This window comes from Delphinapterus leucas, chromosome X, assembly GCF_059928025.1.
Source record: "Delphinapterus leucas isolate spDelLeu-1000000601 "Yukka" chromosome X, BTC_Dleu_Yukka2, whole genome shotgun sequence".
Lineage (NCBI taxonomy): Eukaryota > Metazoa > Chordata > Mammalia > Artiodactyla > Monodontidae > Delphinapterus > Delphinapterus leucas.
Genome location: NC_143150.1, coordinates 49,447,898 through 49,471,572, shown reverse-complemented (window position 1 = coordinate 49,471,572; position 23,675 = coordinate 49,447,898). Strand labels below are relative to the sequence as shown.

Genomic DNA, 23,675 nt, shown 5'->3' with positions numbered 1-23,675 from the left:
AAACCTTACTATACCCTTCCCAAGCCTCTTTTATCTGCCCTGTAACCCTACTACCAAGCAGAGCTGCCAATTCGACCAGCACTAATGTGGAAGGGACTCTGATGACTCCAGCATTATGACCTCATCACTGACACTGACCTCATGACAACCTGCATTCAGTTTGGGTGAAAGTCGATGGCTTATATATAAGTACATATCTGTGGACTTCACTCATTAGACTTGTTCTGGGAGAACCCAGGCAAGTGCAAGAATAACCTTGCAAAATCGTACAGTCCCAGTGATTTCCCTGATGAGTTCAGAAATACATTTCTTGGATAATTTGGCCACAGTCACAAAAATTACACTCAAGAAGGCTAACAGTCTTTTAATATAGCATTATAGCTTTATTTTTTATTTATTTTTTAAATCTGTTTTTATTTATTTATTTTTGGCTGCATTGGGTCTTCGTTGCTGCACACAGGCTTTCTCTAGTTGCAGTGAGCGGGGGCTACTCTTTGTTGTGGTGCGCGGGCTTCTCATTGCGGTGGCTTCTCTTGTCGCGGAGCATGGGCTCTAGGCGCGCAGGCTCCAGTAGCTGTGGCGAGTGGGCTCGGTAGTTGTAGTTTATGGGCTCTAGAGTGCAGGTTCAGTAGTTGTGGCGCCTAGGCTTAGTTGCTCCACGGCATGTGGGATCTTCCCGGCCCAGGGCTCGAACCCGTGTCCCCTGCATTGGCAGGCGGATTCTTAACCACTGCGCCACCAGGGAAGCCCGGCATGCAGACTGTTTAGTTGTGGCATGCATGTGAGAGCTAGTTCCCCGACCGGGGATCGAACCCGGGCCCCCTGCATTCGGAGCATGGAGTCTTACCCACTGGACCACCAGGGAAGCCCCGCATTATAGCTTTATGATGACACTACCTACATGTATTTAATTCTTGCCAAATAACGCGTGGAAGAAAATATTCAAATGGTTTATCAATCAATATAATCTTTTCGTACCTTATTAAGGATATAATATACCAGGAGTAAAGGGGCTAGTAAAGTTGCCATTAAATGGTTCCTCGGATTAGAACATTTGTGAATGCTTTCTCAAGAAGCTGGTAGTTGTTTTGACGTGGAAAAAAAAAAAAAAAAAAAAAAAAGCAGTGCTCATTTCTCACAGCTGGTTTATCAGAACTTTGGCAACATTGAATATAGTTGTTTTTCACATGTTTTTTCTGTGTGATTTTTTTCAGTAATTATTATAGCTCAAAACTAAATGCATACATAAACATAGACTCAAAATTCCAAATTTTACAAAGATGTAATTTCGGATTTTGTAAGATTTTTGTCCTTTCTAGTCTTTAGTCAACAAGACTACATTTTACATATTTTTCCATAATTTCACTAATTTAGTTTTAAGGCCTCCTGTTACAGGTAATATTAAGTAGCCTCCTTTCATAAGGGTCCTTTTTACCACTTGTGTTCTGATTACAAGCAAAAGAAGAATGCATTACATAGACTTGACAAGTGAAGACTTTAATATAGGATTGCCATAAAGGATTTATCAATATCTGAAGGTTCTGGCAAGCTTTTTTGCTAAGGAGAATACCATTCCAGCCACTTACATAAAATCTCCAAGGGAGGACAAGTCAGTATAGCCCAGCCTCAACTCAATAAAGACATGACTTGGGGGCTTCCCTGGTGGCGCAGTGGTTGAGAGTCCGCCTGCCGATGCAGGGGACACGGGTTCGTGCCCCGGTCCGGGAAGATCCCACATGCCGTGGAGTGGCTGGGCCCGTGAGCCATGGCCGCTGAGCCTGTGCGTCCGGAGCCTGTGCTCCGCAACGGGAGAGGCCACAACAGTGAGAGGCCCGCGTACCGCAAAAAAATAAAATAAATAAAAAATAAAGGCATGACTTGACCCATTAAAGTTATTCCAGTTTGAGATGTGGGTGAGTGAGAGATCTTTTACTATAAGAAAAACAAATGAGCTTTAAGAAAGATTCTTCATAATGAGAACAAACTATTCCAACAAGACTACATCTAGCATTGCTTTATAGAAGCTTCGGCTTGCACCTGTTCTTCCCAATCCTGGCCTTGAGCTAAGACTGTCAACAAGAGTAAGAGATTTTAGTTTGTTTTTTAGTCTTTGATTTAAAAACTCACACATACTATTTGCTGCAGGCAGAATAACAGTTGGAGAGGAGACAGCAGGTGAAAGAACTCGATGCTTCACAGGTAGCTTGGCTGTCCAGTGCTAGTGGGTCGGTGGTCAGGCTACAGAATTTTGGGTTGCAAATCATGATTCAGAGGGTTTTAAACTTTTCTTCTCTCCTCCTTTACCCCGGCTATCCTTTCACCATACCTTCCATAGTTATTAACAAGGTTGTTTGTTTGTTTTGTCTTTTCTTTTTGTTAGAAGGCTCCACTTCTTTCTTTTAAAAAAAATGCATTCAGACTGAGGTTTACAGGCTGAGATCTCGTACAAATGTATGAACCCAGACAGTGAAACATACTTAGTGAAGTTTTTCGAGTTAAACATGTATATGGTTTATAAAGTAGTTTTCATGTTTTGTTATGGATGTTCCTCTGCTCTCAGCATCAGTTCAGGCCGTATTATGGATCCGATTGAGAAAAACTGCACCTTATACCAAAGGCACATGTTCCAGGGGCAAGTGATGAATGGCTCTTGTGAACACACATTGAGGACATACGTTTTTAAATTTCATTTAGTAAGGACTCTAGTTAAGTTGTGTTTTGTGTTAAGGTGACTTTTTAACAATTTTTTTTTCTCCTAAGAATGAGTCATTCTCTAACAGATTTTTTTTTTTAATTAGAGGAATTTCTTATTTGGGTGCCATTTATCACTTATTTTCTTTAAAGGCCTGAGAAGCCCACAGTGCTGACTGAGCCTTTGCTATTTTTATTGTATAAACACATTTGCTTCATTTTCATGTATAGCAGTCATATAAAACGAAACTATTAACTTATAAATGTACTTGAGAAAGAATACAACTGTGCCTATTGTTTGGGCTGCTTGTAATGTCCTTTTCTTTTATACATGTGCTTTCTGGATGAGTCACTTTAATGTTATGCCGCTCGGCTGACAGTAATTCTTCAACTAAATATATTCAGTTAAAGAAAATTACAGGGTGCTTATAATCAGGTTGGGGCCTATTCACATACAGACTTGCAAGAGTAAATTGTTACCTGGCCTTTCTTAGAGCAAAGATGTCAAGAAGTGCTGGGTTACTTTGTCAATGGGTAAAATTAATAGAAATATTTAATTCAGAGAAAAAAATTCCCCAAGTTGCTGGAAAAGCTTTTATATTTACATAAAATTACACATTCTGCACATGGTCTAGAGAATGTCCCCAGAGTACTGTGATTGTTTTTTTCCTTAAATGCATATCAGTTCTCTTAGGTACTATGAAATTGAAGAGTCTTTCCGTATAAAAATCTCATTTAAAATATTTTTCTTACACTTTACTTTTCTTCAAATTATGAATTGGAGCAAGTCTGTCATTTCAAATGTTTTGAATGAAGATCAGGCCACTCTCATATGTTTGCTTGAAGCCAGCAAAGAAGTACTATATGTATATTTTTCAACTGAAGTAAGCAGATAAATAAGATTCGTGGAGAAGGTTTCTCCCTACGTATAACTCAAGAGAGTGTACTGAGCTTAAAAGGTTATTTATGGAGTATAAGAAAGAAAGCTATAATAAAGAACCTGATAGCTATAATTTAATTTTTTAGTGTTATAATTCAGATTCAGTAGCAGATGTAAAAAATGAAATTAGTGAAAAAAGTTAAAGTGCCACCAGACTGACTAATCAGTCATTGCAAATGCTGGTAGTGGAAATTTACTCAGATAGAAAATGTTTGCCCTGTCACTAAAGACTCCTTAATTTATATTAGTGAACTAATATAATGACAGGCACAAAAATAAACCCTGAGATGGGGGCTATGCAGTAGACAAGCATTTCTAACCTACTCTGGTATTTAAATGTTCTTGGAACTCCAGCTGCCCTACATCTCCCTACCACCTCCAGTAAATATATATATATATATATATATATATATATATATATATATATATATTTCTGTCTTTCTTTCTCTCCCTCTCTCACACACACACACACGCACGCACGCACGCACACACACACACCCTGAAGACATATTAGAAGAAATGTAGGCTAGGATCTAACTAGTTACATAATCAAATTGTCTCCTAACTCTTAAGATTAAAACAAATGTATTCAAGGCAAATAATCAGGCAGGTAAACACATGTTAATTCTTTATAACACTTACAAAAAATTTCTTATGGTTTAGACATGTCTAGAAAATCAAAGTAACTAACTTGTAAATGTCTCCAAAGAAATACTACTGCGCAGATTTTAATTTCCAGAAATATTCTTTTTTGCAGTACGCAGGCCTCTCACTGCTGTGGCCTCTCCCGCCGCGGAGCACAGGCTCTGGACGCGCAGGCTCAGCGGCCATGGCCCACGGGCCTAGCTGCTCCGTGGCATGTGGGATCTTCCCAGACCAGGGCTCAAACCCGTGTCCCCTGCATCAGCAGGCAGACTCTCAACCACTGCGCCACCAGGGAGCCCCGCAGAAATATTCTTTAAATTTGGAACTTGCTAGTATCTCTAACAAATTGGCTGTTCATTAGTATGCCTCCCAGACGTAAAATTCCACATACCCTGTAAAACCTACAAACAGAGAACCCAATCTAAGTTTAGTTCCCGTGATTAGAAAGAAGACCGATATTAAATCAGGCCGCAGTGAGGTAGCAGGTAAGGAATGACTGCTTTTTTTGTTCAGATTACATCGAAATTGTTGTTTGGTTTTTGGTGGCACGTTTACAGTAGGAATTTGTCTGTTGGTAGAATATAGTGGGAAGGATAGTAGAATATGAAACGAATGTTTATAGATTACCTATTATGTACTTGTTATAATGATAGAAACTTTATATTAATCAAATTATTTAACTTGGATGGCTACCATTTAAGGAAGGTATTATTATCTTTATTTTTCAAATTGGGAAATGAAGACCCAGAGAGGCTAAGCGACTGGCTCAAAGTAACCCAACTATTAGTGAATATGGTAGAGGTTAGAATCTAGGTCGACCCTGACTCCTGTCCCCAAGTATAGGTGGCGTACCCTTGTGCCAATGAGTACAGATTTTAAAAAAATTTTTAATTGAAGTATAGTTGATTTACAATATCGTGTTAGTTTCAGGTGTAGAGCACAGCGATTCAGTCACACACACACGCACACACACACGCACAGACACACACACACACACACACACATATATATACTTTTTCAGGTTCTTTTCCCTTATAGGTTATTACAAGATACTGAGTATAGTTCCCTGTGCTATACAGTAGGTCCTTGTTGGTGATCTATTTTATATATAGTAGTGTGTATATGTTAATCCCAACCTCCTAATTTATCTATCCTCCCACCCCTTTTCCCAGATTTTATTTCAAGTTGTTGGCCTTCCAGAAGTAAAGACACTGCTTTACATTTACAATTTCCTGACAAGACATCATTTAGCTCATATGATACCCCTTCTTGAGAGTAGTATATACCTCATAGAGTTTTTGTGAGAGTTAATACATAAAACTAATTAAAATAATATCTAGCACATAGTAAGTACTCAGTAAATGTTAGTTATTACTTAGAAGCATAAGTAATGACTAACCCTTATACCTTAGGAGGACTAGTTGAAGGAACCAGGTGTTTGTAAGCTGGGCAGATTAAGAAGATGCAAGTGACACCTTTCCTGTAAAATAGGGAGTAGACTTGAGCAGTGTTGATTTAAGGCAAAATGAGGACTAATGGGTAAGAAGAGTTCAAGTAGGCTGGTTTATTTTTCTGTAATTAGAAAAATAAAATTTTTCTAATTATATCAACTGTCAAAAATGAAGTAAGCCACTTAGAGATAGAGTGAAACCCCTGTTGTGGGTCTAGTTTATGCAACACCGTAGATTAACACCCCCTGAAATAGAATTCCACCAGTGAGAGAATAAGAAATGAGAAGGAGCCAGCAGGTGAAATTCCCAGCCCTTTTAACCAACTCTTCCAAGTTGGAGTTGCTTTATTTGCCTTACAGGGAGACCAGGACTGACTACATGTTTAGGGGGACCTAGTGCAAAATTAAATTGCAGAGCCCCATTTTAAAAATTACTAAGACTTTCAAAATGGTGGCAACAAAGCGCTAAACAAAGTGCAGGGCACTTTTAATGCAGCCGTAAGTTTGCATGTGGGCTGACATCCTTGGTTTCTTACATCTCCAGTACTTTATTTTCTTTCATTCATTCATAATGTTAATAAATTATTAGAGAGGGAGAATAGAGAAGCTGAAAAAAAGAAAAGGTGTCCCTTACTTCTCTTCCTTATCTCTGTTTCTCACTTTCCCCTTTGTCTAAGCATCTCCTTCAACTTCCTGCTTCCTTTCATGCTCACATAATAATTGATATGCTAACTTACCATCACTTCGGTTGTATCTAACTTCTACATGCACATCCAGTTGCAGAAGTGGGAAAACATTTAAATCTGAATCAAAATTTCTTGAAATATACATATTCATTCAACAAACATTTACTGAGTACCATGTGTGATAAGTACTGAGGGAAAAGCCAAGTACTAGGTAGGGATCTTACCATTAAGTAGCAGGAGGTTTTATAGCAGAGACTCTATATACAAAAAATGAAAAAAAATTTCACTTAAAGCAGAAGGTGGTGTGTGGAAGATCACTTAAACAAATAGAAGTGTCTCTAAATGGTAGAGAATTTGGACTAGAGCTCTAGAGGGATTTACAGAGGACTAAGGATTTGACAGGTGGAACTGAGGAGGACAGATGTCTAGGAAACATTGTTTTATTCAAAATTCAACTTTAGGGTAAAAGCAATTTTAGTGGATTAAAAAGAATGTCTCGTTATTTGAATTATCTAGACTTTTGTGTGCATAGCAACTTGATTAGGCTGTTATTACTCTGTTGAACAATCAGAAGGATCCTCATGATCACCCCCTTTTTTACTACTGGAATTACTATTGCTTTGCGCAGGAGGATTACTATTGTGACTTAAACCTCGCCTATGGGCACATTTTGTTTATTGCGGAAAGTTGTCCTGAGTTTATTTCTTCTGTGTAGCCTATATGACATAAACAACTTGTCAACTTCATATCTTCAGTTTTTCAGTCAAGCAAGTGGGAAAGGAGAAACCCTTTGAATAATTAGCAAGAATCTCCTGGAAAAACCCAAGAGAAAAAGTTCAGCTTTAAAGTCAGAGAGAACGGTTACCTCCACAGCAAACTCGTCCTTTAAATAAAGCAAGCAATGATTGCTGAGCCATTAGCACATTTATGGCAGGACAAAACTCTCTTCGACTTCTCCGATAAAGAATAATTTCCAAGCTTGTCAGATCTAAACAAATGGAACTAAATTGGACATAGCTATTTGAACTGACAAAGTAATAGGAAAAAAAAAATAATTTGTCTTTAGTGTTGGTGTTTGATTTTCAGTCTCTTGAACTTCCGGGTATATTTAAGCGATTTCTCCTCATTGAGTTATAAAGGTGTACGTGTCAGTGTGATGAATTTGTATCAGAAGACTTTGGCTGAAATTTGCCAGGGGATTGATTTTTGTCAGTCTCTTGAATTTTTCATTGCAATTCTGATATGCCTCTGAATGAGACTGAAATTTACTTTAAAAAAAAAAGAATTGTAATATTATTCTATTTCTGTTTCATGGTCCTTTAATGAAAAGAACTGTTTCAGAGACCTGGATTTAAAAATCAATGTCATGGGGGCTTCCCTGGTGGCGCAGTGGCTGAGAGTCCGCCTGCCGATGCAGAGGACACGGGTTCGTGCCCCGGTCCGGGAAGATCCCACATGCCGCGGAGCGGCTGGGCGCGTGAGCCATGGCCGCTGAGCCTGTGCGTCCGGAGCCTGTGCTCCGCAATGGGAGAGGCCACAACAGTGAGAGGCCCGCGTACCGAAAAAAAAAAAACCAAAAATCAGTGTAAGGGGCTACCTATCAAATTCTAATAGTTACCTTGCCTTTTCAACTAGAACCCTGCCAAATGCTGTTGATATTGATAGAAGTGTCTTCATACAAAATTGGCGGTCATAGAGTAATAGGGTATCTATAAACTAGTACCTCTGTGAAAAGAAAGCATCTTGAGAGATCTGGAAAGTGTGCATGTATTTAAGAGTAGTTTGAATACAATACTTAAGATTATTGGTTGTCAATGAGGAGAGAAAAAGAAAAGTGCAGAGAGTGTTAGGGGTAATTAAAGCAACTAACGATAGTGTTTGAGGGCTCACTGAAGCTTTGTGGGTGTGTATGCACACACATGTTTGCTCTGGTTTGCTCTAAATTCTCTGTATCAACAGTTATTTATCATTTCTCTATGAGTATGAAAAGTACTAAAGTCAGGAACTTTTACCATAGATATTGGTTTATAAAAATCAGGATCTTTCAACAAGAGAAAAATATTTGATCCTTTTATGTAATTTAACTTTAAATCATTTATATAGCCAACATCACGCATTAATAAGATAGGATCTCTTTGAATGTTAGTTTCTCTTTAATCTTCAAATTAGATTTTAAAGAATGAAATATTAGGAATTCCATCAATAAATTTAAATAGAAATGGATTCATTTGAGCTAATGGCTGAATAAAATGATGGCGTTGCCGTATTAAACATGATGATTTGGTATATTATATTACACATTTTCACTTATTTCATGGAGAGTAGAATTTTTATGAGTAGTAATTCAGAAAAATGTGAGTTGAGTTCATGGAACTATTCTCCACATTAAAAAAATACTTGAACTGATACTGTTTTCTTTTAGTTGTAAAAGAAATGTTCTGAACACTTTGCACGTTGTTCTTTAGTTTCAGCTCAAATTCTCAAGAGCAACCTTGCAGCAATGGAACAACAAATTGTTCATCTGGAACGTGACATCAAGCAATTTCCCAAAACAGAAAATCAACGTGATAAGTTTGTGGAAAAGCTGACGATATCCTTTATTTATTTAAGCATTTTGTTTATTTGTTAGTTTCTGTGTGTGTGTTTGTCTGTCTGTCTGTCCATATACCTATTTACCTTGTGGTTAGTTCTAAACTTACCATTCTAGTCACAGTTTGGATGAATTTGTATATAGGCTGTTTTTATATTACCAGCATAAATTTTAGTTCATGACGTTCTGAATCGTAGAGTAGGCAAGGGAACAATTATATAAGAAAAAATGCCATTTCTCAAAGACAAATTTCATTTGAAGGCCCACAAGATATGCAAGGTAAGTCTTTTGAGGCTTGATGTGACCTAAAACAGAACAAAGAATCTCCTTATTGTTTAAAGGAAATGATCAACAGAAGAATTTTTTTGCTCAGAGGTTTTTTTCTTTTTGTGTGTGTGTGCAGGTATTTTCTGAGGCGATATGTGCATTTTCGAGGGCAATCAGAGGATAACTGGTATCAGTAGACTGAAAGGTTATGAAGAAAAAAATGGATGCATGCATGGACAGATAGATTAATTGATCAGTAGATTATGTATTTAAGTAAATTGTAATAGCTATCTGTATAACGTTAGGCATTGCCTGCTACCTAAATGCTTTTAAATCCCTATTTTGCATATAGTGTATTCATATAAATTACAGAAATATATGAAAGGAAAACTTGAGAAATGATATTTAGCGTGAATTGTTTAATGTTAAATCTGTTGTCTAAAGATAAACTACATTAGAGCTGATTTTTTTTTTTTTCTATTTTGGTTTTCAAAAGTTAAAGCCATATCCTACTCTTCTGGGTTTAAATAAATATCTTGAACTGCACATTGATTCACCATTTTATACTTCAAGAGGGAATAAATACTGTAAATTCTTTATCTGATAATAAGTAAATTCCTTCAACAACTATATGGCAGTCACCTTGTTTCAAGGTTAAATCTATTGCCTTTTTCTTCTCTGATATGCTTTCTTTCCTGCCCAACTTGGAAGTTATGGTCCTGAGCTTGAATTACTTGAGAATGGCAATTTAGGTTTATGTGAAAAACAGTTTTTATTTTCACTCTTTGGTTCATGAATTAATACTGTATTTTGTGTGGTCCTTTAGTGATGGTGAGTAGTTATAGAAATAGGAATATTGGGAACATAAGTTTGTGGGTGACTGGAGGCAGGAAGTACTCAAAAATAACCTTGGATTACGTACCTGTCCACATCAGGATATTTAATGTGAAGATTTAACTTTGTTGCTGATTAGATTTTTCTTTCAAATTTGTTATATTGTCCTGTGGCTGGAAGCACCACCTACATTTTTCAACTTTTGATTTTGATTCTTGCCTCACATACTTGAATTTAATTCCTGATTCCCTTGTTCTTTTTAACATTTTCTTCTACAGTTGGCTTGTGGCCACACGACAGCATACAACATTGAGGGGTCTTTGTTGCTCATTTAGAAAAAGAAAAGTAATTTCAAACCCTCATGAACTTGGCCTGGACTCTATTTTATTTCTCTCTTTATGCAGGTAATTAAGCGCTTTAAAATGAAAATCCAGAGCCTTCTGTATCTGTATGTTACAGATGAATGGTTATTCTTCATTTAAGTGACACTAAAGCGTGACTGTTTGTCCACAAGGGGATTGAAAACTGTATTAAAATGTATGGGGCTGTTACTTTGCATATCATATTTTAAAAAGCAAAATAAAATACACAGCAATTTATTTTAGAGAAAAAGTTAGACTATTGTGTTGAGTTGTCTAAAAACTCCAAATTAATAAATTACAGTGATAGAACTGTGGCTCAACTTATTCTTGCTTCGGGAGACTCTTTGGACACCAAGTGAGAGTTTGTATCTTCTAGAAAATGGCAAACAAAATGTTTAATCATCCTATGATATATGAATTCTGGTGCCTTCTTAATATTTTTTCTACTCTTCTGGCAATTCCAAAAGAGAGGGATATTTTCTTGTGGGATACTTGATCCTGTTTTAAAATTAGAGCCATGATCCTATTTCTAGTATAGGATTCTTTGTACTGGATGATCTTTCCAATGTTTCTGTCCCCTGCCAATAAATTCTTTTGCTTCAGGCACTGGCCTTTTAAATTGAATAACTATGGGCACAAGTATGGGGGTAGTTTCCCCTTGAAAGTAACCTTACCTACTTAAACAGTAATCTCTCTATAAGGACTGTGAGTTCCAAAACTGAATAGCAGTGACACTCCTCTGGGCTTTCAGAAGGGCATCAGTGCTATAGTTAGCAGCAGTGGCATGATGGCCAAGGGCAAGTGAATACGCAGCCCAAATCTCCAGGTTGGGCTAAGTCCCATAGCATCCTATGTTCACCCTTACTCTTTCACAGTATTGATTGAACTCATAATATGCTCGGCATTGACAGGCCATGGAAATTCAACAGTGCACGAGATAGAAGATTTGACCACAAGTTGCTGACAGTCTGGCATTTACCTACTTCTCTGTCTTGATGACCCAGTGACCAAGATCAGGTCTAGTGTGTTAATTTCTATATGCCCATCCCAATGCACAGCACCTAGCAACATGAAGGCGCTCAGTAAGTGTATATTGAATCACAGAATATTATAGCTATAGAGACAATGGAGATCATCTGGTCCAAGATCCTACTTTGACTTAACACATCAAAGGGGATATTGTTGAAAGAGTAGTAGGCTGTGCTTGTAGTTATAAAACTTTTCTTCATATAAATTTTCACAGGAACTTGAGTCACATTGAATCACCTTTTCAGAGCATGTAAAGTGTAAATCAGTTTTAGAAAAGATAATCCACACCTTTTAAAAGTAAATGTCAAAAAAATTAACCAAAGAAAAGAGAATGATACCTCTCCTATGAATGGAGTGGCCCAGGCTATTTCCTGCCTCCTAAGCAATAGTCAGTGGCTTTTGAATGAAGCTTGTCACCTCTGCTTCCCTTTCTCTACCCCAAACTGGTTGCTTGTTCCAACTCAAAAAAGAAAAAAAAAAAGGAAAGAGTAAAATAAGCAATATTAATTTTGTAAGACTACAAAACAGGGAGAAATGGAGAAAATTCTCTCATAAATCATCGTAGAGAGGTTCTAGGATGAAAGGGGATGGTCTATAATGGATACAATAGCACCATATATATTGAAACACACATGGTTCAAAAATCTGGATACCATGTGTGGGAATTTGCTATTATTCTGATTTTTTTTAAAAGCAAAGCTCTTTGTATTCTTCATGCCAGTATGCTCATCATAATAATATTGGGGAAGTTTTAAGTTCAATTGTTTGTACAGTGAATTCAAATAGAATCTATATTCCTTTTTTGGTAAGTTATAAAAATGATGATAATATTCACTCGTTAATTGAATGTTTACTATGTATCAGACACTGCCTAATTTTACATACTTGAGCTTTTAAAAAATGGTCCTATTCATTAAATGAAGAGTATTTTCCATATCTGGTGATGAAATTGATCACAGTTGTCCCTTTGTCATTGTAGTGAGCTCAAATTGTCTCAGGATAACAACCCATAAAGTTATTTGTCATAGGCCCATTGTTTTAAATTCATTAATTTCGAGGGGTCATCTCTTTTTATCTTTTAAGGTTACCAGGAATTCTGTAGTCTCTGTCTGTGTTTGGCACCTATTGCAAAAATTGGTAGGGTGAGGTTCAAAATCACATCCGGTTTCAAAGTTTTGAAAAATAACCCATGCTAAGGAAGGGTGAGAGGGAGCACTGTGAGTGGTCTGCCTGCCAATCCTGAGGCTCATTCTTGTTTTGTTTTGTTTTGTTTTGGCCACACCACGCAGCTTGTGGGATCCTAGTTCCTTGACCAGGAATTGAACCTGGGCCCTAGGCAGTGAAAATGAGGAGTCCTAACCACTGGACCACCAGGGAATTCCCTGAGGCTTGTTCTCATGGACTTGACATTATATGTGGATTCTGATTTTTTCAGCTTTTGTCTTTTGACCAATCATGTGACTATGAAACAGTTTTTCTTTCTTTCTTTTAAATCTAAGCATCACTTTTACTTACTGCTCCTTGCTTTTTCCAACAGGAAAAAACATTCTTAAAAGAGGGCTTCTTAGACTTTAGAATATGCGTTGTGGTCCATTCTTAACATCTTAAACTGTCTACAAAACACGTTATCCACAGTGTTGACCTTACTGCTTATATCCTGTTGACAAATTTCTTACATTTACTTACATAGATTTTGTCAATGGCAGAGCTGTCTGTTGCTGCAAATCAGCTTAGCTTTTTGATTGACTGCTGGCTAAATCATCTCACCAACTGGAGGGCAGGGAGGACTGAGCAGCAGGGGCACCATTAACACATTGACAAAAGGAGCTGACAGAAAGTTAATGACATTAACACCCTGTAGCTAACTATCAACACCTGGGAGTTTCTCATAGTGGGAGGGAGAGTCATTTGAAGTGGTTAAAAATCAAGTTCCGGAGGAAGCACATTGCCCTGACCAGACAATTCACAACAGATTCGGGGTCTCTACTGTACTGCAGTTACGTTGATCTTTCTCCCACTATCCTTTATTAAGTGAATAATTTTTGAAAAGATGAAAAACTCACAGGGTTAGTGTTCAACCTCAGTAATATTAATCACCTTTGAGAACATGCCATATAAAAAATAGACAAAACAAAAACAAAACAGAAACCTCAAGAGCAAGTTTTTTTTTGTTTTTTGGGTTTTTTTTCTCTCTGGTATGAATGTACTAATCCAGGCTGTTTTCTAGCTGCTGAAAAATCGAGAGGTTTAGGTTAGACTGGAGGGAAGTTTAGTGGCTCGGACTCTCTCTCATTACCTTTAATTGCCTGCCGGTCTCAGACTCAGAAAATTAGGAAGTTCAAAGCAAAACATTTTTAAATGAGACTGCTCAAGGAGAGAGGGTCCAGGATTGAAGGAAGGAAGGAAGGGAGGGAGGGAGGACAAAGAAGGAAAGGAAAGGAAAGGGAAAGAAGGAAGGAAGGAGGGAGGGAGGAAGAGGAAAGAAGGAAAGGAAAGGAGGAAAGGGAAAGAAGGAAGGAAGGGAGGGAAGGAGGAGAAAGAAGGAAAGGAAAGGGAAGGAAGAAAAGAGACAGTGAGCATATGGGAGCAGTAATAGAGAAAATGCATACATTGAAAAGCAAATTGTTTTTGAAAATCACACGGGGGAAAATGTTGCTTTTTTAAAAAAGGAAGATTGTTAGCATTCTTTGAAATATACACTCTTCATAATGGTATTGGAAGATTTTTTTTTTTTTTTTGGCCACTGTGCATGCTTTGTAGGATCTTAGTTCCCCAACCAGGGATTGAACCCAGGTCCTCTGCAGTGAAAGCAAGTTTTCTTTTTTTTTTAACTTCCATTATTTGTGCAGTGATTTGCAGTAGAAGGTATGATCATCTATAATAATAAAAATAAAAATGATAATATAATAGTAATAATATCAACTGTTTAGTGAATGTCATGTGCCCGTCACAGTGCTAAGAATATATAGGTGTCTGTATAATCTCAGGTGATCTCCAATGCAATACTATAGGGGAAGTACTATGATTAACCCCATTTCAAATATGTGAGAATTGAGGCTATAGAGGTTCAAAGGTTCAAACACGTGTGTGAGATCATGTATGTTACAAGCCTGGTTAATGAGGGCCAGGATTCAAGTAAGTCTTGGTCCTTCAGACTCCAAGCCTTGTGCTTGTAACCATGGTATTGTGCTGCCTCTAGGGTCAGAAAGCTTTGTAAATCTGAGATGAATTCCACATTTGTTCACTGTGAAACAATGTGTTGCTTCAGAAGAAAACAAAAATTCTTTTTGAAAGGTTTGTAAACTGATTTAAAAATTAGCTGCTCATGTCTTCCACAAAGTCTTCCTTAATCATAGCAATCAAAATTAATTTCCTTGTCCCCTGTGTTCTCATAACATTTTAATATTTTGATTATTGTACTCGCTGACCTGCCTGTACTCTGCTTATGTGCATGTGTGTTTTGAACACTGGGTTATAAAATCTTTTGAGTACAACAAGCCTAGCACAATGCTTTACAGAAAGTTGTCTTAATAAATGTTTATTTAATATGTTAGAGGTCATTGCATAATGATTAATGTTAAACAACATTCTGGCAAGTAAATAGAAAACATTAGCTTGTGATGCTGGCATAACTTCAGTTTGACAAAAGAAAGGGGTATAACATGTTTCCACTGTTATTCCTCTATATGTTTTGATTTTAAATGCAGGTATTAAGAACTATCTCTTTGGCTCTTGGAAATCACATTCTAAGAAACTGTCTCAATGGAGCATATGGTTTTTCAGATCAGTCAGTTCAAAAATTTTTTATATGAAGAGTCTTGCTTGTTTGGACTTCAGCCTGAAATTACCATGAGCTCCATTTTTCAAACTTTGTTTAGGGAACTGATGGACATTTGGTGCATGGTGCTAATGGTGAGAGAAGAGCATACTGCTTGGTTAAAGGGTACATAAACCCTTTCAGGCCACTAGAGACTCATCTGAGAAATCATCTTTTTCAGAACATAAAACGGGACATAAGTCATCTGAAAGAGTTAATGTACCCTCAACCTTACAAATCCTCATTCCTACCAGAAGCTAAGTTTTAAGAGACTAAAAACCTTTCTATGGGATTTATTCATACTGAGTAGAAATGATGTAAAAAAAGAAGTTTGAAAAACTAAATGACCCAATGTGGTTATGGTTTTGTGTATGCATGAATACTAGAAAACATGTAGCATATACATGTATCTATACATAGATAGAGATATGATTTAAAGCCATTTTGGTATTCACAAGAGCTTAAATTGGATATTGTAGCAATGAATATGAGTTTGTTTCCTTTTGCTTTGATTTCAAATTTACTAAAACTCTTTTATTTTCAATTATTGAAGGCACGCATAGTATGTTAAATACACACAGTTTATAGGCAATGATGGTGACGTTAGTATAACTAGTCAGTAAATATACTCTTGCAGCAAAATCTCAATCAGGTATTATTTGAGAAATGTAGGTAAATACATCAGTGTCTTTTTCTATATTAGATGTCTGTTCAATTATTTCTAGTTAGGCTCTCTGAGATATAACTTTTGAAAATTATAGCAAGTAAACTTAGCTTTTCCTTGAACGTTCCCTGTTCCTTTCTTCTGGTTTTAAACTTTGAGTTATGGGAAGTGAAAACAAAAAACTGCAAGAAAGCAAGTCAATATGTTTAATAAACATGTAATGATACTGTCCTTTGTGTTGCAAAGGTAAAATAGGATAATTACCTACTACATTGTCCCAATTCATTACTGAAGTTAGAAATGGAAAGAAATACATAAAAAACATCACTGAAATTTTTCAGTTGAATCTTAATGATGGATATATATATCCATACACATACATGTACACACATACCTCATAAGACAAGCATTTAAAATTACAATCAATTTGAGAGGATTACATCTCATCTACTCACTTAAAGCTAAGGCACTCAACAGTGGTGAGAATTGAAAATGAATGAAAAATTTAAAAAGAAACTATAGAAAAGCTTTCCCAAGATCATTAGTGAAAAGGAGAATATGACGTAGTCACCAGTTGATGTTGTCTGGGTAAGAAAAGTCATGAGTAACTTAGTTAAAAATGGTTCCAAGGGGTGAAGGTACCAACTCCTCTTTACCTTATCAAAAGCAAACATTTAGTAAGTGGCTTTTTTATATCAGCTAAGGCATTATCGACTTTGTGCATGGCAACACTGATTACTCATCTCCAGATTTCTGTATTATGGTCCTGACTCAAAACCTAAAGAGATCCAATTTCATTTTGCACACTGTTGAGAAGTACTCTGTCCACTTTATTTGCCTCATATATATAAAAGTACTTTTGAACTTTAATGTTCTGTACAAATGCAAAGCATTTTTATTAATCCATTTGAATGAAAAGACATGTGGATGAGTATCAATAGACCTAAGTGTTAGCCTTGGTCTTTGCAAACGTAGGAAAGACACTCTGTTTCCTCATTTGTAAAACTGAAATGAAAATACTTCCCTTGCCCACCTCACATATGTTTTTATTAGGACTAGGTATAGTAATGACTTTGAACATGCTTTGTAAAATGAAGAAATAACATACAAGGTGTCATTGGTCATTCTGCTCTAAACCTCACAAATGGGAGATAAATTATTTCCCCCAAGGAAAATATTCTTTGTAAACAACCACAGTCTGCTTTTGTCCAACTTCATTTTATCTAAGTTGGTTTTTTGTTGTTGTTGTTTTCATATTTTTTTTTTTTTAAGACTGAAACAAAAAAGATGCATTCATGTAGTAAGTGCCTATGGAAGAAGCAGGAGGCTTGTACTTCATTATTCTAGGAGTATCCAGATGTTTGGGATTAAACAAATCCCTACATTTTTCACTTAGGTATAAGAGAGAAAGAAGCAACTAATAGAATTTGAAGATACCTGTATACTCCATGAAAGGTGATATTCTAAATGTTAGGACACCTATAAAGTAAGATGCAGGTATGTTTCCTGCTTTCAAGAAGGCATGTAGTCAGGGAGATAAAAGTGATAGAGAGAAGATAGCAACAAACAATCCAAGCTCATTTCCTAGTAAGTGAGTATAGTGCAGACTAAAAATGCAATAGGCCTTTTCAATATTTCTTCCCCTCTTTCGTCTATAGTGAGACAGCATTCCAGCTTTGACCACAGTTGGAAATTAATGTGGCGACTTTATTATTTTGTTGGAAATGTATTCTCTAGCCAAGCAATAGACCCAAATGAAAAGTTAATTATGGAAATGCATTCCAAAGCCAAATGGAAATGACTTGTATATTAGTCTTTGTTTTGCATCAACTATCTCCCTCAACGCAGATAATTAAGAAATGACTGTACCAACAATTTCTCTAGGTTCAAAAATAAGTTTCTTTCCATGTTTTTATCAGTCAATCAACATCTACTCATTAAGCAGCTACTGCAGAACCTAGCACCATACTAAGTACCATGGAACTGAAGCATAAAAATGAAGTACAAAATGTTCTTTGCTCTAAAGAAGCTTAACATTTACTTAAGAGCATGTGTATGAGAAATAAGGCACTCAAATGATGGTGTTTCATAAAGTTTAATTGTGTGACATTGTTACCGAACGCAACTTGGATCCACTTGCCCACATGCAATAAAGCCAATCTACTGACCCTGGGTTGTGGTAAAGGAACAGACAAGGAGTCGGGGCAGCTAATGCTCAAAAAACCCGAACTCCCCAATGGGTTTCAGGAAAGCATTTTTAAAGGCAAGGTGAGGGAGGGGAGTTGCAGGGTTTGTGATCAGCTCGTGCACAGTTCTCTTGTTGGTTGATGGTGAGGTAACAGGATGGTGTCACAGGGGTTAACATTATCAATCCTCAGGCTCCAGTAGGTCTGGGGGCTGTGTGCTTATGGTCATCTAGTAGTTAACCACTTCCATTTGATGACGGTTTTAACATCTGTAAAACAACTCAGGAAGTGTACATCAGATACTGTTATCTATATATTTCAGGGAGGAACTAAAGAGTCTGTGACTGCCGTATGACTGATTCACTGTTTAAATTCTTACCAGTTCTCCTGGCTCAATTGCTGTTTTTGTTGCTGCATGGTCACATCCTTTCAATCATTCATTCTTTTTTTTCTTTTAATTTAGTTATTTTATTTTTTTATACAGCAGGTTCTTATTAGTTATCTATTTTATACATATTTGTGTATATATGTCAATCCCAATCCCCCAATTCATCACACACACACCCCAATCGTTCATTCTTGAGCCAGGCTTTTGTGACTCAGGGGAGGCCTGGGAAACTTACAGCTTTTCTGGAAACAAGAGGCAGGCAGAGGACATTGCCAGTGGGGGGGTGGGGGTGGGGTCCTGTCCCAGGAAGGCCCCATAGGGTCCTGCTTGGTCACAACATTGGTTTTAAATGCATTAAAAATTCACCAAGTAGGGAAGGTTGTGGGGTTTGGAGCAGCTTCATAGAGGAGATAAGACTCAACTCCTGCTACAACATTAGCTCTTCGTGTGCAGGAAGTTTACTGTGTTGGTTTTGTGTTGATCATCTTTTGTACTCCCAGTGCCTGGCACACAGTAGGCCTCAATGCATGTCTGGTGAATGAGTGAATGCATGATTTACTCTCTGCTGACGTTTCAAGGATGTTGGAGTATTTTGTAGAGATAGTAGTTAAAAATATTTTGTTAGATCCTCTCATAGGTCATCCAAGATGTAATTCTGTTTGACTTTGAAATTCATTTAATGTCTATTCAAACAAACCCCCCAAAAGCCCCTCATTAACTATGTCTGATTCGATAAATATGAAAATGATTTTGCATTTCAAGAGCTCACCCATACTGGACTGTATGCAGATATTCTAGGATTGGATGGAAGGAGAGTCAGAATTTAAGATTTGAAGTGATCAGCTAAACATTATAGGCCTTATTGTATTTACAAACAGGATTTTTTATTACTAAACTTTATTTTGTTCAGTGATTCCTATATTATAGAATTAAATAGCTTAAATTCATATTTCATGTTAAAAATAATTAGTTATAGGAATTGAGATACCGTATGATGAGCATATGTGTTAGGTTATTTAACATATCTGCCTCAAAATTCAGATATCAATACAAAATTTACCCAGAGAGTTTGCCCTCTACTCTCCCTTTTGTACACAAAAGATGGTATCTCCCTTTTCCCCACACGTGTATTGTCATTCTTTAATGCCTGAATATGCCTTGTGAACAGTGCATTAGGCCTGTGAGGTATATAAAAATGAGTAAAACGTGGACCTTTCCTTTCAGAACATATAAGTTTATAAACAGAATCAACAATATACCCAAACAGTTGTAAGACAATGTGGGTATGATAAATGCAATATAAAATGGGGAAATTGCTCTATAAAATAATAAATCCTAGTACATTCATAGAGGTTTCCAGTCTGTGTAGAGTGTTCACATACATCATCTTAGTAATTCAGACCACTTCTGATTTCAGATCACTTCTGACTGAAAACTTAGGGGAAGGTTTTATGGAGAGTTACAGACCAGACACAAGCAAAGACTCGATCTGTAAAGATCAAAAGTGTGTTGAAAGAATATCAAATACACATGATTGGCTCAAAGTAGTGAGAGTTACAACTAGGAAAACGAATAAAATATCAAATCCCAAAAGGTCAAGAATAGTGGCCTGAAGAGGTTGAACAGTATTTGGTGGGTTGTAAAGGGCTGAAAGGCAAATAACTTTACTTCTCCTTTCCCTGTTTCCAACCACCACATGGCATTTGCTTGAATGAGGTGGTACTCGCTACCTGCCAGCTATTGATCCAAGTAAGGACTAAAATCAGAATTGTTTCCAGTATTAGAAACATTGTGTTTGTGTGTGTCTGATGGGGCAGATAGATTTTTTTTTTTTTACCTTCAATTTAGCTGTCCTGTAGCTTGGATTCGTAATACAGCAATAACAACTTATATTTGTATAGTATTTTACAGTTTAAAAAGCTCTTTTATCTTCCCCTGTCTCCTCTGAAATGTTCCATAATGAAAGCTGTTATATTAAGTCTTGCACCTAGTCAATGTTTATGAGGAGTTATTCATTCCACAAATATTTACCTAGTGATTCTCGCTATGTGCCAGGCATTGTGTTAGATACTTGGAATACAGTGGTGAGCAAAAAAGACATGACATAGCCTCAGGGAGGTTTTAGTCTGATGGAAGAGATGGACATTAAACAACTCCACAAGCAACCATGGCAGGTGACATGGAAGAGATTTATAACACCATACCAGTCAGCAGCCTAGTTAGGGAGATCTCTCTTGAGAAGGTGATGCTTCAGCTGAGATGTGAAGGATGGATAAGAAGTCAGGGAAGAGGTGAAGATGAATTTTACTTCTGCCTGTTTATCTATAGGTGTTAAAAATATTTGACAGTTTGGTAGCTTGATGATGATTTGGTTCATTGAAATTCTAATTCATCTGTTTTCTTGTCCGTGGTCTTACTGGATTTGCACTTCTAGTGGAGTTTTAAAGTTGGAGAGTTAGAAATCTCTCAAATGGAACCAAATACTGAAGACATTTTATGTTTTAAGATCTTTTAACTTTTTTCCCCCAAAGTTGCTTTTACTATTGGTTAAGGATTGAATGTGGGTATTTTTGAAAAGCATTTTTGAAAAACTATGTCAGATTCAGTGGAAAACCTACAGCGCTACTAACCTTGTGGGAGCTGGAATTTTTTAGCTAAAGAGGTTCCAATAGATTTAGATATTTATCCAAACCGAACTGTCAGACCACCAGAGATTTTCCCATTACTTGTTTACATAGAGCTTAACTACAATGGTTTCCATTTTCAACATTTACTTTTTTTATTTAAACAGCTTAATCGAGAGCTATAAAAACACTGGATCAGTCTTTTCAAATAAAAATGAAATGCAGCTGCCATGGGTTAGTCTTACAGAAGAAACCCTGCTGCCTACAGGAAGTTTAGGTGTTAAAATGATGTTTTTTTAAATACCAAAAGATCTAGTTTGGATTGTAATGTCATATCTTTTAATTGCAAGTTTATAAAAACCTGACAATTCTTTTGATTTGTGTCTGGTGTGTGTGCACGTGCATGCATATGTGTGTGCATGCGCCTGTGTGTGAAATACCAAAAGAGTAATGAGATTAAGGTTATTGATATGTTAATTAAAAGAAGATTATGTTAACTCAAATACACATTGTCACACTACAAATGAGACATATTGCCTCACTATTTGTTTTTCTGCACATGTTTTATATGTTGTTATTTATCTTTTTCATAACATAAAATGCCAAGATGTGCTTAGGTTAATAATACTAATATTGATCCAAAACTCTTTGGACTTATGAATGATTTTTACCTATTTTCCTCTTCTGTAAATCATTGCTTGGCATTTAAATCTTAATATTTTTAAAAATAAAGTGTTTTAATCCTCATTTTATTTAGAGGAAATAAAAGTATCAGCTTTCAATAAATTAGCCTGAACCCAGAAAATCAGGGAAATGAAATGATAATTCCAAGTTATGCAATTAAATACATTTCTAAGTACAAAGGGATTGTATTAGATAATATCGAATGTCCCTTTCCGCTCTAAAATGTTCTTATATTCTCAATCCAGTGTAGTATATCCATCCTTGTTCCACTCAAACATTAAATGCATAAATGTTGAATTAATTTGCTCCCTGATTCATTTTACCAGTATTCATAGTATAATGCTATAACATTGTTTTTACTGATAACAAATTCATCTGTTCATTCAGCAAATATGTATCAGATACCTACTATATGCCAAGCTCTGTTGTTTTCAGTGATGAGAAACTTAAAAATATATATATATCAATCTTTGAGCATATAATCTGGTGCAGTAGATGGTCAAAAAACAAATTCATAGTATAATACCAGACAGTAATAAGTGATAAGAAAAATAAGACGGGCAAAAGGATTAAGAATGATAGTGTTGCTTTTTTTAAAAGATAAATTCGTCAGGGAGGGACCCCTCTTGAGGGAGTGACATTTAAACAGAGATTTGAATCAAGTGAGGAGATGATTTGTGTGAATAACTGAGGGAAGAGCTTTCCATGCAGAGGGGACAACTAGTGTTCTAAGGCTCTAAAGTGTGAACATGAGTGTGCTTGAAGCATGTGTCAGGCTGAGGACATTTTCTTCTACCCTTCTAGTTTATTCTGGCTGGCCTAAGAATTAAATTAACATGAGACAGATTAACAGGAGAAAATCAATCAAAAGTCTAGTAACATGTATTCATGGGAGAGACCCAGGAAAACTGAGTAACTCTCCAAAATGGCCGAGACCCTCACCCTTAAATACCATCTTCAGCTAAAGACAAAAGAGGATGTTGAGGGTAGTGGTTTAGGACTTCAAAGGGGAGGAAGGCAGTTGACATAGAGATGGAAAAGCAAATGTTTGGCAAACAAATCTTTGCTGGTCTATGCAGAGACAGTGGGACACAGAGAGGAATTTTAACAAGCAGACTCTGCTAGGTTTCTCCCTGTCTACACACCTACTTCATACTATAGTTATCTATGGTGATAGCTCCCTGCCTGGAACACATCCTCTATCTACATTCTAAAGGCAGTTAGGGGGAAGGTCAGAGGTTCTTCCTGAGTCTTTTGGGTCTTGATTGTTTTCAGCTCAAAATAATCCAGATGCCAGAGAGATATTTTGGGGTGACAAAACTTTCTTCCCTCCACAAGGAATAGCAAGAAGGCTAGTGTGGCTGTTTTGCAATGAGGGACGGAGAAAGGGTAGTGAAGGTAAAATCATGGAAGACCTTGATGTATGATGGGAAGCCATTTGAGGATCGAAAAGAGGAAAAATGATGGTTACAGAGATGAGGAAGACTGGATGAGGTAGAAGGGAGGTTGTAGCAGTGGTGAATCAAAAGTTTGGCTTCAAGATGTTCAGTTTGAGACACTATTAGGCATCCAAGTGGAGATGCAAAGCCTAGAATGTTTGAATAATTGAGCCTAAACTATAGGGAAAGATCCAGACTGGAGATAAAAATTTAGGAACCGTCAGCACATAGATGGTATTTAAAGCCATTAGACTATATAAGATTACCTAGAGAGTACAGACAGAGGAGAGAGGTCCAAGGACTAAGGTCTGGGCTACTCCACCATTAGAAGTTAGGAAGATGAGAAGAATTTTAACAAAAGAACTGTAGAAATAAAAGA

General features: G+C 36.7%; 1 protein-coding gene and 1 non-coding gene across 4 annotated transcripts in view; one reads left to right on the top strand and one right to left on the bottom strand.

Annotated features, from left to right (window-relative positions):
* DIAPH2 (diaphanous related formin 2) overlaps positions 1-23,675 on the top strand; it is an 887,827-nt gene that overhangs the window by 561,342 nt on the left and 302,810 nt on the right. For 2 of the 3 annotated variants that reach the window (XM_089904292.1, XM_089904291.1), the window contains exon 23: positions 8,878-21,804. In XM_089904292.1, the coding sequence (XP_089760418.1) occupies positions 8,878-9,041 (164 nt within the window). In that variant the 3' untranslated portion in view covers positions 9,042-21,804. Of the gene's footprint in view, positions 1-8,877; positions 21,805-23,675 lie in introns of those variants that run through there. The other variant, XM_022580795.3, reaches the window with a different exon arrangement.
* Positions 793-865, bottom strand: TRNAS-CGA (transfer RNA serine (anticodon CGA)). The gene has a single exon. It is a non-coding gene; the product is annotated as a tRNA-Ser (tRNA).